This window comes from Myxine glutinosa, chromosome 2 (genome assembly GCF_964187855.1).
Source record: "Myxine glutinosa chromosome 2, kmMyxGlut1.1, whole genome shotgun sequence".
Classification (NCBI taxonomy): Eukaryota; Metazoa; Chordata; class Myxini; order Myxiniformes; family Myxinidae; genus Myxine; species Myxine glutinosa.
Window position 1 is genome coordinate 218,058,628 of NC_136262.1, and position 16,111 is coordinate 218,074,738.

The 16,111-nt window shown below is 55.3% G+C and overlaps 1 protein-coding gene across 2 annotated transcripts in view; it reads left to right on the forward strand.

Moving 5' to 3' along the window:
* The first annotated feature begins 6,098 nt into the window (after positions 1-6,098).
* The window catches only part of LOC137420829 (protein ENL), a 129,904-nt gene continuing 119,891 nt past the window's right edge, over positions 6,099-16,111 (forward strand). For both annotated transcript variants that reach the window (XM_078772265.1, XM_078772266.1), the window contains exons 1-2: positions 6,099-6,204; positions 6,388-6,568. In XM_078772265.1, the coding sequence (XP_078628391.1) occupies positions 6,193-6,204; positions 6,388-6,568 (193 nt within the window). In that variant the 5' untranslated portion in view covers positions 6,099-6,192. The remainder of the gene's footprint in view (positions 6,205-6,387; positions 6,569-16,111) is intronic.

The following is a 16,111-nucleotide window of genomic DNA, read 5'->3' on the forward strand; positions in this document are numbered from 1 at the left end:
ATACTTTGAGGGGACATACAGACGGATAAACACTGTTCTAAACGGCTTTGCCCTATGGGCTATGCCATAAAAATCGGGCCCTAAGGGTTCTATGGAGGATGAGGGTGGAGGGGGGGGGGGGGGGGGAGGAGGGTCCTGGGGAGTGGGGGTTGTGGAGGTTTCCCCCAAAAATAGGTGTTCGTTTTATTCTCTAAAATCCCACACACAATTTCGATGAAACTTGATCACAAACTTCATCACCCGTAATGTACAAAAGTTTGTTCACGGCATTAGAAAAATCGGGGTCTAAGGGGGTGTAGCGTACGAGGGTTGGGGTGATGGGTAACCTCACAAAATATACATATATATATTTTGTTTATTGGTTCACGAGTTATCAAATGACCACTATATTCGTCATGTGTGTGCGTCTGTCTGTGTGTGTCTGTCTGTCTGTCTGTCCGCAGCATAACTACCCGATGATATCATCGGATCTTGATGAAACTTGGGTGGGAGGTTGATATCATGATCTAGTTGTGTCCTGCCTAGAGTGAGCGTATTGCGCCCAATGTGGGCGGAGCCACGCCCGAAAAAGATGTCTTTTTAGGGGGTAATCGAGTTCAAGCTACATCTTCTCCGAGGGGTTTGGTGGAATCCGACGGTTTCGGTATTTGGTTAGGCCAATGTCATGTGTCTAGCCCCACGGAGCTCGATTTTTCATTTTTCATTTTTTTCATTTCATTTTTCACCGAATTTTCGGTATTGTGTAGCTAACTAACCTCATAACTGATTATACATTATTTTCTATCTCATTTCAAGGTCAGTAACCTTCGTTTTGACATTTCCAGGTCTGGCCTGTCCGGGCCTGTTTCGGTTGTTGTCCGTCCTTTGTCAATGAATACCGCTCGCTCGTGAACCATCGTCGTCTCCTGACTTGTTTGTTTAAGGTCTTATGATTATGTTAGCATGATTCTACATGCTGCCTTTTATTCTAGCAACAGTGATACTCGTTTAAAATACCGTTATTCGGTGTGGAATACCGTTTTATTCTACCAGGTGAGCGCCCAGGTGTATTTCCCCTATTTTTAGATTTCGTATCACGTGGGCTCCCAGCGGGGGTACTCACTGAAACTTCGGATCCCTACTCGTCCCTTATTTACCAACCGATTTCTCTGAAACGCGACAAACGCGACTCGATGGTCCACAGGGTTTCTCTGTCTTAGATTTTTCGATTTCGGACCAAGGGGCTCCCAGGAGGGGAGGGGGGGGGGCACGGGCAAATTCAGTGCTACACAGGAGATGGAATATAAAGTTTGTATAAACAACAATGAAAGCAGGAAAACGCAAAAAAATAAACATTACAGTATAGTGTGGCGGACACAAAAGCCCACTGGCGTGGTGACATCATTCCGCACACCAAGTGGGTGGTGGCCACGCCCGAGGGGTAGGCGTGGCCTCATGATATACACCGGGCGCGCAGCCCGGAGCGCGCCAGTGTTCCAGTGAGCTCCTGAAATAAAGACGCTTATAAGTTATCGCTTGTCCGCTTCCTCCTTGCTCGGAAGCAGCGCGTGTAACGCCGCGCTTTACTGGTGACCCCCTTGATGTTGGATCTGCCGGAGCGATCCTTCCACACGCGACGCCATTGCCATGGCCAACTTCATCAAACTTCCCGAATTTTGGGAGGCTCAGGCCGAAGTCTGGTTCGTCCAGGCCGAAGCCCAATTTCAGCTTCGGCGCCTCACCGGCGATGACACGCGCTATTGCCACGTCGTCGCCTCCCTCGGGCCCGGCACGGCCGCTCGAGTTGTGTCCGTCCTTCGCCACCCACCGGATGGCCACAAGTACGAGGCACTCAAGCGGCTACTCCTAGCCACGTTCGGCCTCACGGACGACGCACGGGCCGACCGCCTCCTGGATCTCCCCGAGCTCGGTGACACGCGCCCGTCGGTCCGAATGGACCATATGCTGTCACTGTTGGGCGACGAAGCCCCCGGTTCTCTATTCCGGGCACTTTTCCGTCGCCAACTTCCAGCGCAGGTTCGCCTCGCGTTGGCCGGGACCGGGCTAACGGAACCCCGAGCATTGGCAGCCGAGGCGGACAAGTACTTCGCCGCTTCGGACACGCGGGCGAGAGTCGGTGTGGCCGTCACGGCCCTCGTGGCTGATGCTGATGATGCTGCTGCTGATGCTGCTGATCCACAGCATCAGCTTATACAGCATACGCAGCATGCTGATACGCACCTCGTGACCGCCGCCACGCCCCGCCCACCGCCGCGGCGAAAACCGCCACCGCGGGGAAACCCGCCAACTCCACCGGCCTGGTGGAGCCAGCCGCGCTCCTCCAGCTCCACCACCTGGTGCTGGTTCCACGCCAAGTTCGGCCACGAAGCTCGGCAGTGTCATCCGCCATGCTCCTTCAACAGGTCGGGAAACGCCTGGGCCGGCGCTCAATAGTGGCGATGAGCGCCGGCTGTTCGAGCAGCCTGCTGTTCATAACGGACACCTTCTCCGGGCGCCGTTACCTGTGCGACACGGGAGCGCAGGTGAGTGTCGTTCCCGCCGGCACGTCAGACAAGCACGCCGCGGGTGGGGGCCCCGCGCTGCTTGCCGCGAACGGGACGCCCATCCGTACGTACGGAAAACGCTGCCTCTCTCTGCGGTTCGGAGGGCAGGTTTTCCGATGGACGTTCGTCACCGCCGACGTGCCCATGGCACTGCTTGGCGCGGACTTCCTGTGCGCTAATGGGCTCCTGGTCGACGTCAAGCGCAGACGTCTTGTCCAGGCCGAGACGTTCAGCTCGCTCGCTTGTGCGTTGCCCAGCTCAACGAGCGGCTTGCCAAGCGGCTTGCCGAACGGTTCGGTTCCGGCCACGTTGGTCTGTATGCTTCCGGCAGCGGACGCATTCACCCGCCTCCTCGCCGGCTTCTCGGCCCTCACGCGGCCCACCTTCTCGGCGGGGGCCGTCAAGCACGGGGTGGCCCATCACATCCCCACCGTCGGGCCACCGGTCTACGCCCGGGCACGCCGCCTCGAGCCGACGAAGCTGGCGGTGGCAAAAGCGGCGTTCGCTACCCTGGAGCGACTCGGCATCGTTCGGCGCTCAGAGAGCGCTTGGGCGTCGCCGCTGCACATCGTGCCGAAGCCCGGCGGGGGATGGCGACCGTGCGGGGACTATCGCCGTCTCAATGACGCCACGACTCCTGACCGCTACCCCGTCCCCCACATTCAGGACTTTTCCGCCCGTTTGGCGGGCATGTCCTTCTTCTCGAAGGTGGACCTCATACGCGGCTACCATCATGTCCCCGTCAGGCCGGAGGACGTCCCGAAGACGGCGGTCATCACGCCATTCGGACTCTTCGAGTTCCTGCGCATGCCCTTCGGTCTGAAGAATGCGGCTCAGGCATTCCAGCGACTGATGGACAGCGTCCTGGGTGACTTGGATTTTGTCTACGTCTACCTGGACGATATCCTCGTCGCCAGCGCGTCCCGCGAAGAGCACCTACACCACCTCCGCATGCTCTTCGAACGCCTGGGCCAGCATGGCCTGATTGTGAACCCCGCAAAGTGCCGGTTCGGCGCCACCATAATCGATTTTCTGGGGCACCGTGTCACCAGGCACGGAGCCGTCCCCCTGCCGGCCAAGGTGGAGGCGGTGAAGGGGTTTCCGCGCCCCCGCACGATCAGAGGGCTGCAGGAGTTCCTGGGCATGGTGAACTTTTACCATCGGTTCCTGCCCCGTATCGCCCAGCTCCTGCGCCCCCTGCACGAAGCTCTCCGAGGTAAGCCGGGCAAAGGCGACGTTACCTGGACCGAGCAGATGGACACGGCGTTCACGGGCGCGAAGCTCGCCTTGGCTAACGCCACCATGCTCGCGCACCCGGCGCCGGATGCACCGATCGCCCTCACCACCGATGCCTCGGACTACGCGGTGGGCGCGGTGCACGAGCAATGGGTGCGTGGAGCTTGGCAACCGCTGGCGTTCTTTAGCCGGCAGCTTCACCCGCCCGAACGCCGTTACAGTACCTTCGACCGCGAGTTGCTCGGGCTTCACTTGGCGGTCAGGCACTTCCGCCATCTGCTCGAGGGCCGTGCGTTCACTGCCTTCGTCGACCACAAGCCGCTGATCTTCGCGATGGGCAAGGTCACCGAGCCGTGGTCGGCCCGGCAGCAGCGTCACCTCTCGGCCGTGTCCGAGTACACGACGGACATCCAGCACGTCGCGGGGAAGGACAACCCGGTGGCGGATTGCCTTTCCTGGGCCGTCGCCCACACAGTCCACCTCGGCATCGACTATGCCCGGATGGCAGCGGACCAGGCCGCTGACCCCGACGTCCAGGCCTTGCGGACCGCCGTCACGGGCCTCCGCGTCACCGAGGTGGCGTTCGACGGCGCGGGCGCGGCCCTCTTGTGCGACGTCTCCCTCGGGCGTCCTCGCCCCATCGTGCCCGCGGGCTGGCAGCGCCAGGTGTTTGACGCCATCCACGGCCTGTCCCACCCGGGCGCGAGGGCCTCCCAAAGGCTGATCGCCGACAAGTTCGTCTGGCATGGCCTCCGGAAGGCCGTCCGCGGCTGGGCCAGGACGTGCCTCGCGTGCCAGCGCGCCAAGGTGCACCGGCACACCCAGGCCCCGTTGGCCCCGTTCACGGTGCCGGAACGCCGGTTTGACCACGTCCACGTGGACCTGGTGGGACCTCTGCCCCCCTCGCGGGGTTTCACCTACGTCCTCACCATGGTGGACCGCACCACCCGGTGGCCGGAGGCCGTGCCCTTGGCGTCGACAACGGCGGCCGATGTCGCGCAGGCTTTCATCGCCACCTGGGTCGCCCGGTTCGGCGCCCCCTCAGACATCTCGTCCGACCGCGGCCCCCAGTTCACCTCGGAGCTCTGGGGGGCGGTCGCGCAGGGGCTCGGGGTCCGGCTGCACCGAACCACGGCCTACCACCCCCAGGCTAACGGCCTGTGTGAGCGATTTCACCGCTCATTGAAGGCCGCGCTCCGGGCCACCCTCCGCGACGGCGGCTGGGTCGATAGGCTCCCCTGGGTCCTGCTGGCCCACGGACGGCGCCCAAGGAGGACCTGCGTGCATCCGCGGCGGAGTTGGTCTTCGGGCAACCGCTGCGGGTGCCGGGCGAGTTCCTCCCCGACTCCACGGCACCATGGTCCGCGGCACAGCAGCGCTCCGCTCTGCAAGAGACCACCCAGAGGTTCGCCCCGGTGCCAATGGCATGCCACGGGCACCCACCGACGCACGTCGCCCCTGAGCTTCGCACGGCGGAGTACGTCTTCGTCCGCCACGATGCCCACCAGACACCACTGCGGCCCCCGTACGACGGGCCTTTCCGCGTGCTGGAGACCAGGGCGAAGCACTTCACCCTGGACATCGGCGGTACTCCTGACCGCGTTTCGGTAGACCGCCTCAAGCCGGCCCACTTCGACGTGGACCATCCACCGCCAGTGGCCCGACCCCCACGTCGGGGCCGCCCCCCTGCGGGCGGACCCCCGGCACCGCCCAGCCCCGCCGCCCCGCCGCCCCCCGGTCCTGCACCCATCCCAGGGGCAGCCAGGGGCATCCCACCTGGCATCCCTGCACCCTGGACGCCGCCGATCGCCAGGGGGCGCTTCGGCCGGGTCATTCGTCTGCCCCGCAAACTGGCCCTCCAGGTGCGCGGGAATTCTGGGGGGGCGCGTGTGGCGGACACAAAAGCCCACTGGCGTGGTGACATCATTCCGCGCACCAAGTGGGCGGTGGCCACGCCCGAGGGGTAGGCGTGGCCTCATGATATACACCGGGCGCGCAGCCCGGAGCGCGCCAGTGTTACAGTGAGCTCCTGAAATAAAGACGCTTATAAGTTATCGCTTGTCCGCTTCCTCCTTGCTCGCAAGCAGCGCGCGTAACGCCGCGCTTTAATAGCATCTATAGTATATGTGTTTATCACTTCCTTCAGGACTCGATGTCGCCTCTTCTTTCTTTTTAAATACTTCATTCCTTCCATGCACTATCCACCACCTTCGCAGTTCCCCCGCCCACTTTCCTCGCATTTCCCCCGCCCATTTTCCTCGCCGTTCCCCCGCCCACTTTCCTCACACTTCCTCCGCCCACTATCCTTCGCCCTTCCTCCTTCCCGTCCCGCGCATGCGCGGTGTCCGTTCGCCATGCCCGCCATCGCGGTGTCCCGGCGCGTAAGCAGACCCGGCAATCCGGCTCTTTGACTATGGCCAGCTCGGTATGAACGCGCGCACGGACGCAACGCAACACTTTAACCGTTCGGCGCGTATCTAGCCGGTACCTACCCGATGGCGCGTCGCCGCACGCGAATTCGCCTCAGAACGCACGGCCGCTGCACGTTCGAACCACAACCTCGTAACGAGTGTCCTGCTGCCCGTCCGTCCCTATGTCCCTCCCGCAGTGCACCGTCCAGGTAAAGCTGGAACTCGGCCACAGGGCCCAGGTCCGCAGGAAACCCACGGCCGAGGGGTTTACGCACGACTGGGCCGTGTTCGTCCGTGGCCCCGACAACATGCCCATCCAGCACTTCGTGGAGAAGGTCATTTTCTACCTGCACGACAGCTTCCCCAAGCCGAAGCGAGGTCAGTACCGCTTGATCGTCATCGGTTAAACATTATTAAGATACCGGTGCGGCTCGTCCGGTCCACAGCGCCGCTCTTTACGCGAGACCGTCTCTCCTGCCGACGTGATAACTGTTGGCACGTCACGTCACGACCGACTGGACCCCGATCCAGCGAGGTGTCGACCCTTTTATCAGGAAGCAGAGCGACCGCTGCCCGAAGCTGGTTGTTGATATGAGCTTTTGTATTTTGCACGTGACCATTACACATGGCCACCACCTTGGGCTGCGATTGCCCTGACGGTGACACTGACACTGACACACACTCGCGCTCACACTTACGCTCACACACACTCACTCACGCTCACACGCACTCACACTCACACTCACTGTCTTGTACACACCTCTCGTTTCGCCGGTGTGCCTCTTTTCTTACATAATCATCTCATAACCTGATTGGCCTCTTTATTGTTTGCATTTCCACGAAAGTTACTTAACCTCAACAATCCATGCCGGTGTGCCGAGTAAGGACAAAGCGTGCGTTTATAACTACTTGTTAGACATTCCACATGTTATAAGCCCCCCTCCTCGCCCACTCCTGCCTCCACCACTCTGACATCCTCCTCTGCCTTTCTCCCCCACTCCAATGCCCGCCTCCTTCCTCGCCCACTCCTGCGTTTCCCACTCTGACATCCACTTCCACCTAACTCCCCACTCTGACATGCCCTCTGCCTTCTTCACACCCTCCTGCCCCCGCCCCACTCTGACATCCACTTCCACCTAACTCCCCCACTCCGAAATCCTCCTCTGCCTTCTTCACACCCTCCTGCCTCCCCCACTCCGACATCCTCCTCCGCCTTCTTCACACCCTCCTGCCTCCCCCACTCCGTCATCCTCCTCCGCCTTCTTCACACCCTCCTGCCTCCCCCACTCCGTCATCCTCCTCCGCCTTTTTCACACCCTCCTGCCTCCCCCACTCTGACATCCACCTCCGCTTTCTTCACACCCTCCTGCCTCCCCCACTCCGACATCCTCCTCCGCCTTCTTCACACCCTCCTGCCCCCCCCCCCACTCTGACATCCCCTTTGCCTTCTTCACACCCTCCAGCCTCCCCCACTCCGACATCCTCCTCCGCCTTTTTCACACCCTCCTGCCTCCCCCACTCCGACATCCACCTCCGCTTTCTTCACACCCTCCTGCCTCCCCCACTCCGACATCCTCCTCCGCCTTTTTCACACCCTCCTGCCTCCCCCACTCTGACATCCCCTCTGCCTTCTTCACACCCTCCTGCCTCCCCCACTCCGACATCCTCCTCCGCCTTCTTCACACCCATTACCCCCCCCCCCCACTCTGACATCCCCTCTGCCCTCTTCACACCCTCCTGCCCCCCCCACTCTGACATCCCCTCTGCCTTCTCCACACCCTCCTGCCCCCCCCTCTGACATCCCCTCTGCCTTCTTCACACCCTCCTGCCACCCCCTCTCTGACGCCCCCTTCTGCCTTTCTTCGCACACTCATGCCCCCCCCCCCACTCTGACGCCCCCTCCGCCCTTCTTCGCACACTCCTTCCTCCCCCGCTCTTTTGACCTTTCCCTCTGCCTTGCTCTCCCACTCCAATTCCCCCTCTCCTTCCTCGCCCACTCTTGCGTTTCCCACTCCTCCTCCGTTTCCCACTCCGACGTCCACTTCCACCTCACTCCCTCACTCTGACATCCCCCTCTGCCTTCTTCACACACTCCTGCCTCCCCCACTCCGACGCCCCCCTCCACCCTTCTTCGCACACTCCTGCCTCCCTTGCTCCGACCCCTCCCTCCGCACTTCTTCGCACACTCCTGCCTCCCCCACTCTGACATCTCCCTCTGCCTTGTTCCCCCACTCCAGTGCCCACCCCCCTTCCACGCCCACTCCTTCGTTTCCCACTGGGACGTTCACTTCCACCTAACTCCCTCACTCGGACATCCCCCTCTGCCTTCTTCACACACTCCTTCCTCCCCCACTTGGACGGCCCCCTCCGCCTTCTTCGCACACTCCTGCCTCCCCCACTCTGACATCTCCCTCTGCCTTGCTCCCCCACTCCAATGCCCACCCCCCTTCCTCGCCCACTCCTGCGTTTCCCACTCCGACGTTCACTTCCACCTAACTCCCTCACTCAGACATCCCCCTCTGCCTTCTTCACACACTCCTGCCTCACCCACTCCGATGCCCCTCTCCGCCTTCTTCGCAACCTCCTGCCACCTCCCACTCCGACATCCCCCTCTGCCTTCTTCGCCCACTCCTGCCTCCACCACTCTGACATCCTCCTCTGCCTTTCTCCCCCACTCCAATGCCCGCCTCCTTCCTCGCTCACTCCTGCGTTTCCCACTCTGACATCCACTTCCACCTTCCTGCCTCACTCCGACATCCCCCTCCGCCTTCATCGCACACTCCTACCTCCCCCACTCGGACGGCCCCCTCTGCCTTCTTCGCACACTCATGCCTCCCCCCCTCTGACATCTCCCTCTGCCATGATCCCCCACTCCAATTCCTCCCCTTCCTTCCTCGCTCATTCCTGCGTTTCCCACTCTGACATCCACTTCCACCTTCCTGCCTCACTCCGACATCCCCCTCCGCCTTCATCGCACACTCCTACCTCCCCCACTCGGACATCCTCCTCTGCCTTCTTCACACACTCCTGCCTCCCCCACTCTGACGCCCCCCTCTGCCCTTCTTTGCACACTCCTGCCCCCACCCCCAGTCCGACGTCCTTCTCCGCCTTCCTGCCCCACTCCTCCGTCGTCGTCGCCCACTCCTGCATCCCCCACTCCTGCGTCCTCCTCGCCCACGCCTGCCTCGCACACTCCTCCCTCCCTCCTCCTCTTTCCTTGTATACCCCTCCCTCCCCCCAGCTGCCTCCTTGCACACTCCTGCATCCCCCAACGCCTTCCTCGCACACTCCCGCCTCCCTCCTCCTCCTTCCTTGCATAGCCCTCCCTCCCGCCAGCCCTTCTCCTCGCACACTCCTGCATCCCCCAATGCCTTCCTCGCACACTCCTCCCTCCCTCCTCCTCCTTCCTTGCATACCCCTCCCTCCCCCCAGCCTCCTCCTCGCACACTCCTGCCTCCCTCACTCCGACGTCCCCCTCCTCCACCACAAGTGAACCATGATTCTAGTTTGTTCTTCACCGAGTGACCCTCACCATCTCTCTTTTATCTCACCTTTTTTTTTTATCTCACCCTTTTTTATCCTGGTAGTCCATCGTGTTCTTTGCTCATCATCCCCGATATTGCCGTACTGCTCATCAGCCATTTCCATGGACTGGCTATTGCTCACGTCAAATATGATGCTCATTTACTGTTGATGAGACCAGCGTGCTTCCTCGTAGTCGAGACATCAGTTTGCAGTGTTCCTGCCTGTTAAAGGAGGATGTGCTTTTGATGTCGCCACTACAAAGTTTTTCACTTTCCCCCCCCCCAACCCCCCCCCCCCCCCCCCAACCCCAACCCTCCCCCCCCCCCCACCCCAACCCTCCCCCACACTCTGCCTAAGGGACAACCTTTATGGGCAGAAACGGTTGCCCTGCAAGCCATTGGATCTCCCTATCTTAGATGCCATATCCTTGGTGGTACCCTCCATGACTTCCTATCCTTGGTGGTACCCTCCATGACTTCCTATCCTTGGTGGTACCCTACATGACTTCCTATCCTTGGTGGTACCCTCCATGACTTCCTGTCCTTGGTGGTACCCTACATGACTTCCTATCCTTGGTGGTACCCTCCATGACTTCCTATCCTTGGTGGTACCCTCCATGACTTCCTGTCCTTGGTGGTACCCTCCATGACTTCCTATCCTTGGTGGTACCCTCCATGACTTCCTATCCTTGGTGGTACCCTCCATGACTTCCTATCCTTGGTGGTACCCTCCATGACTTCCTATCCTTGGTGGTACCCTACATGACCTCCTATCCTTGGTGGTACCCTCCACGACTTCCTATCCTTGGTGGTACCCGACATGACTTCCTATCCTTGGTGGTACCCTACATGACCTCCTATCCTTGGTGGTACCCTCCATGACTTCCTATCCTTGGTGGTACCCTCCATGACTTCCAATCCTTGGTGGTACCCTCCATGACTTCCAATCCTTGGTGGTACCCTCCATGACTTCCTATCCTTGGTGGTACCCTACATGACTTCCTATCCTTGGTGGTACCCTCCATGACTTCCTATCCTTGGTGGTACCCTACATGACTTCCTATCCTTGGTGGTACCCTCCATGACTTCCTATCCTTGGTGGTACCCTACATGACTTCCTATCGTTGGTGGTACCCTACATGACTTCCTATCCTTGGTGGTACCCTACATGACTTCCTATCCTTGGTGGTACCCTACATGACTTCCTATCCTTGGTGGTACCCTACATGACTTCCTATCCTTGGTGGTACCCTCCTTGACTTCCTATCCTTGGTGGTACCCTCCATGACTTCCTATCCTTGGTGGTACCCTCCATGACTTCCTATCCTTGGTGGTACCCTCCATGACTTCCTATCCTTGGTGGTACCCTCCATGACTTCCTATCCTTGGTGGTACCCTCCATGACTTCCTATCCTTGGTGGTACCCTCCATGACTTCCTATCGTTGGTGGTACCCTCCATGACTTCCTATCCTTGGTGGTACCCTCCATGACTTCCTATCCTTGGTGGTACCCTCCATGACTTCCTATCCTTGGTGGTACCCTCCATGACTTCCTATCCTTGGTGGTACCCTCCATGACTTCCTATCCTTGGTGGTACCCTCCATGACTTCCTATCCTTGGTGATACCCTCCATGACCTCCTATCCATGGTGGTACCCTCCATGACTTCCTATCCTTGGTGGTACCCTCCATGACTTCCTATCCTTGGTGGTACCCTCCATGACTTCCTATCTTTGGTGGTACCCTACATGACTTCCTATCCTTGGTGGTACCCTACATGACTTCCTATCCTTGGTGGTACCCTCCATGACTTCCTATCCTTGGTGGTACCCTCCATGACTTCCTATCCTTGGTGGTACCCTCCATGACCTCCTATCCTTGGTGGTACCCTCCATGACTTCCTATCCTTGGTGGTACCCTCCATGACTTCCTATCCTTGGTGGTACCCTCCATGACTTCCTATCCTTGGTGGTACCCTCCATGACTTCCTATCCTTGGTGGTATCCTCCATGACTTCCTATCCTTGGTGGTTCCCGACATGACTTCCTATCCTTGGTGGTACCCGACATGACTTCCTATCCTTGGTGGTACCCTACATGACTTCCTATCCTTGGTGGTACCCTCCATGACTTCCTATCCTTGGTGGTACCCCACATGACTTTTGATTCCATGTACACAGCGCTCGATCGAGTGCACTCAGTCCCCTATAACTGGTTTTGTTAAACACTTCGTCGTCGAGATGGATGAGTGTTGGGAGTGTTAAAAACAAAAGTCCCACTCGAGTTTAAATATCTGGACGTATCTTCAGCACGGCATTTCTAAATGCGATGCGATTGTTTGACGGACAATGCAGCCAAGAGTGATATTTGAAAAGTAGGCCGAAACCGAGTAGAGAATGCTTGCTGGAGCACATTTGTCAGCGTAATGTGGCAAGCGCGGGTGCTTAGCACTGGATCAAAGGCATTCTGTGGAACAAGGAGCGGTGCAGACCAACGGGAGCTGCACAACCCCCACCCCCCCTCAACCCCCACCCCGATTCGATCAGTCGTGTTGTAATAAATAATTAAAAGTTTAAATTCTCTGGAAATTGTTGATTTGTGGACTGGGATTTTTTTTTTTTTTTTTGGAATTTTATTTGTCACATTATTTAGTCACATGATTTTGATACACTACCGGGAAAGTTACTGATGGTGCTTTTCAGCCTGTTGAATCATCCGCATGTCTCAGAGATGGTCACGTCGGATAAAAAGAACTCCCGGTTCCATGATGCTCAAACTATTTTTAATCTTGTGCTAGTGAAATGCATCGTGCGGCTTTGATGTTTTTATTCCATTTCCTCTCTGCCCCTCGTAACTGGTTAAATGAGTAAACTTTTTTGTTCCTTTCTTTCTGAGTTCACAGGAAACGGTTTTTCATAGTGAGGGGAAAAAAAGTCTCTTGGAAAAAAGTGCTCCCTGTCAACACACTTTGAAGCCTGATGCTAAGCCTGGCCGTGTGCCAGCATTACTAATCGTTACCTTTTAGCATGCACCACTGTGCTGCTGTTTCTTGTTTTCGGATTTGGGGAGTGGGTAGGCAGGAGGAGGAAGAGGAGGGGAAGGAGTAGGAGGAAGAGGAAGAGGGTGTTTGGAGGGCATGACATGCTGCACCTAAAGCTACCGAAGTGCTGGAGTCCTTTTTGATAAGCCGATGATGAAGCTGCGTACTTTGACTGTAGCAATACAATACTCGCTCGTTGGACAAAGGGTCATCGGACGAGGAGATGTGCATGTGCAGGATGAAATTTGAGAGTGTAGACTTTTCTCAGTTAAGTTTGGGGAAGCTGCCATATTAACGTAATGAAATCTGAACTTTCTTTCACCTTGGCCGATGTTGTGGAACCAAAGCTTGAATATTTACTTCCTGCCGTTGCATCTCCCTCTCGTTTGGGTACGAGGATCGAACTTGAGGCTTAAGTTTGGGAAAGTTTTCCCGGCGGATTTCGGCCGATGCACCACGGCCAATGGAATTGTTGGTGAAGTTGGGAGTTTGTTTGCTCCGTTTGTTAATATAATGTAATAAAGGCATAGGGGGGCATGCAAAGCGCACTTGCTCACAGCATAAACGACTCTAATTGATGTTTATACAATGATGACAATCGTGCGCATTGTTGTTTTGTTTGGATTACAAGGGATGTCATTATGTAACTCGGCTCGTGCCATTTTCGGAGTGTTTGGAGCTTATTTCGTCTGATGTTGATGTTTTGTGCCCTTTGCCTTATCGTTTGTGATGAATTTTCTTGACACATATTTCATGTCGGGATATTGTTTTGTTTTGTTTTGTTTTGTTTTCAACAAACTTTCCTTTCCGTCGCTTAACGGCCCAAGCTTCTCTATGCCGTGCAGGCCTATTGTGGTTGGTCTAACGAGCAGACGGCACGGCTGATTTGACTCGACGAGGAGAAGGCCGTGTTGCTCCAATGGTGACATCCCTTTCACACCGATGCCGTGTTCGTGACCAAATGATGTTCGTGTTGCTCAATCAGAGATGCTTGCTTGGTCCTGTAATTCATTCAATCTCTTTTCTGAAGGAAGCAAAGCGCACAAGTGTGTTTTGGCCAGAACTTAAAACCTTTTGCGTAAAAATGAACGGCTTTCCAATGCGGATGGAGTTACCGCACGGTGTTCGTTGCTCTGCTCTGTTACGTATATCCGAGTTTCCATCAGGATCACATTAGATGCATCAAATCATGCAATCCGTCAGGGTCCGCGGCTCTGCTTGAAGTGAATGCCTTTCGATTTTTCTTCGTTGTGGCAAAATTTGCTTCCAGCTCCTTCTTTTCATCCTAAAAGCTGTTTGTGTGTTTAGGACTGATGTTCGTGTCTTCAATCATACAATGGTTCTTGCACTTCTAATGTGACGAGAACGTTGAGGGAACCTCTCCTAACGTGCCCGTCCATGCGTGCAGTCTGTTGTTACCTTGTCTGGTAACACCATCGTGCTAGGCACTCGTGTTGTGAAATGCAGGTGTGATTGCAGTATTGATAAGGCTTTAGCTCCAACTTAAACGATTTATAACTTCCACTCCCAAAGATGTGGCTTTGTTGGAGGCACCTGGGAGGTATTTTGAATGGATGTCGCCTCGGAGGCCTTTTGTGTTCTCTCTGCGTGGCGCTGGGGGCACGGCGGGACTTTGAAGGGCTTTTCTTTGAGTGAATAGCCTACAGGAAACGATCCAGCCATAATGCCTGCCATGAATTTTACACCCTGCTACTGTGGTGCATTTCTGGTGCTCCTCTGTCTCAAATACTTATTGGCTGTACTCCAAATAATATCTTTGTAAATCGTTGTTTGCATATCAAAAGTACAAAATTGCATCCTCGAAAAGCAGCCATTATGTTGTATAAATGATGGCCTTGATAATAATTAGAGGTACACATGCTTTTCAGTGCTTCGGGACGTATCATGACAAGTTGACAAACGTTTCAAACGCTAGAATCGTTCCTAGACGGATCGTCTTGTCTCTCTGATGCAGGATACTCGGCGGAAGGTGCCGGAATGTGTAATTTGCTCAGTGTTCTGGCGATAACTCCCCTATTCTTCGTGAAAAGTTTTGTATACCGCTTTAAAATGAGATCTTTGACGTTCATCAACCACCAGTGCTGGTACACGGGTCTCCAGGCTTATCTTCCATCCGAGGGACGAGATGACGCACACATTGATGCTTCACCCTGCATGCAAAACACCAGGTGACAGTTTATCGCCGGGTCAAGATGTGAACCTCAGAAAATACGGCTCTTGGAGGAGTGCATGTAACTCTAGGCTGTCCTTCCAGCCCATTGTTGTTCTTAGTATGGAGTTCATACCTGCAATATCAAAAAACGAAATTTTGACAATGCACAAAACTAGGAATTTTTAAGTACTGGAGAAATTCAACAAAATCATGTTGTATCAAATGTCCCCATCAGTTTAGACCATGAAGTGCAGGATTTAAACTTGGTGGTGATTCAAAGACGTGTTATGTCAGCCTTTTCAGAAATCTCAAAAAATAATCAAAATTGTAGTTATAAAATGCCACCAAACTTCCTGCTATCAAGGAAAGAAGTTTTTATTTTTTGTTTTTTTTTAAATCTACCTAGTTTTCACTTTTGCATTGTCCTCTAGTGATCCAGGGCTCATGGAGTAGCTTTGTACATTTATGGTACTTGTGTATTAATTAGACAATAGCAGTGCATGTTTTGCATAAATTTACCAGAATTGGTTGTGGTTGTACATTAAATATACGTCGGTGTTTTTCTTGAAAATGAGTTGTTATCATCGGTAACCTGGACAAATTTAAGATTCCTGCCACCGTCAGTCTACGTCAGCCCTGTACATCTGATTAGTGAAACACTGGACCAAAATTGTTTCCGAGCAGATCTCACAAGGAGGTGGGAATAATTGGGGCAGTTAGAAGTGTTAGTAGTAGATGCACTTGTAATGTGTTCGGCAAAAATGTTCCTCATGCTTAATTTAAAAATGTTTGAGTTGTATTCTCTGCTGTATAATGTTTCATTACATACCGTATTTTCCTGTGCATCAACCGCACCCGTGTATCAACCGCACCCCCGATTTTCGACTTCAAAAAAAAAAAAAAAAAAAATCAGATTTTCGAGGGGAAAAAAAAAATCAGGAAAATTTAAAAAAGAGAAGAGAATAAATAAATAAAATGGAAAGCGAAATATGATGAAAGGAAAGAGAAACTGAAGACAGAGAAAGAGTGAAAATACATGAAATGAGTTGAAAGAGAATAAAAAAAACATAATTATTCTTTCTTGCCAATGTGGGGCCCTGAAAAGGGCCGTTGGGTTTTGGCTCTTGCCAATGTGGGGCCCTGAAAAGGGCCATTGGGTTTAGTCTCTAAAATCCGAAGAAGTCC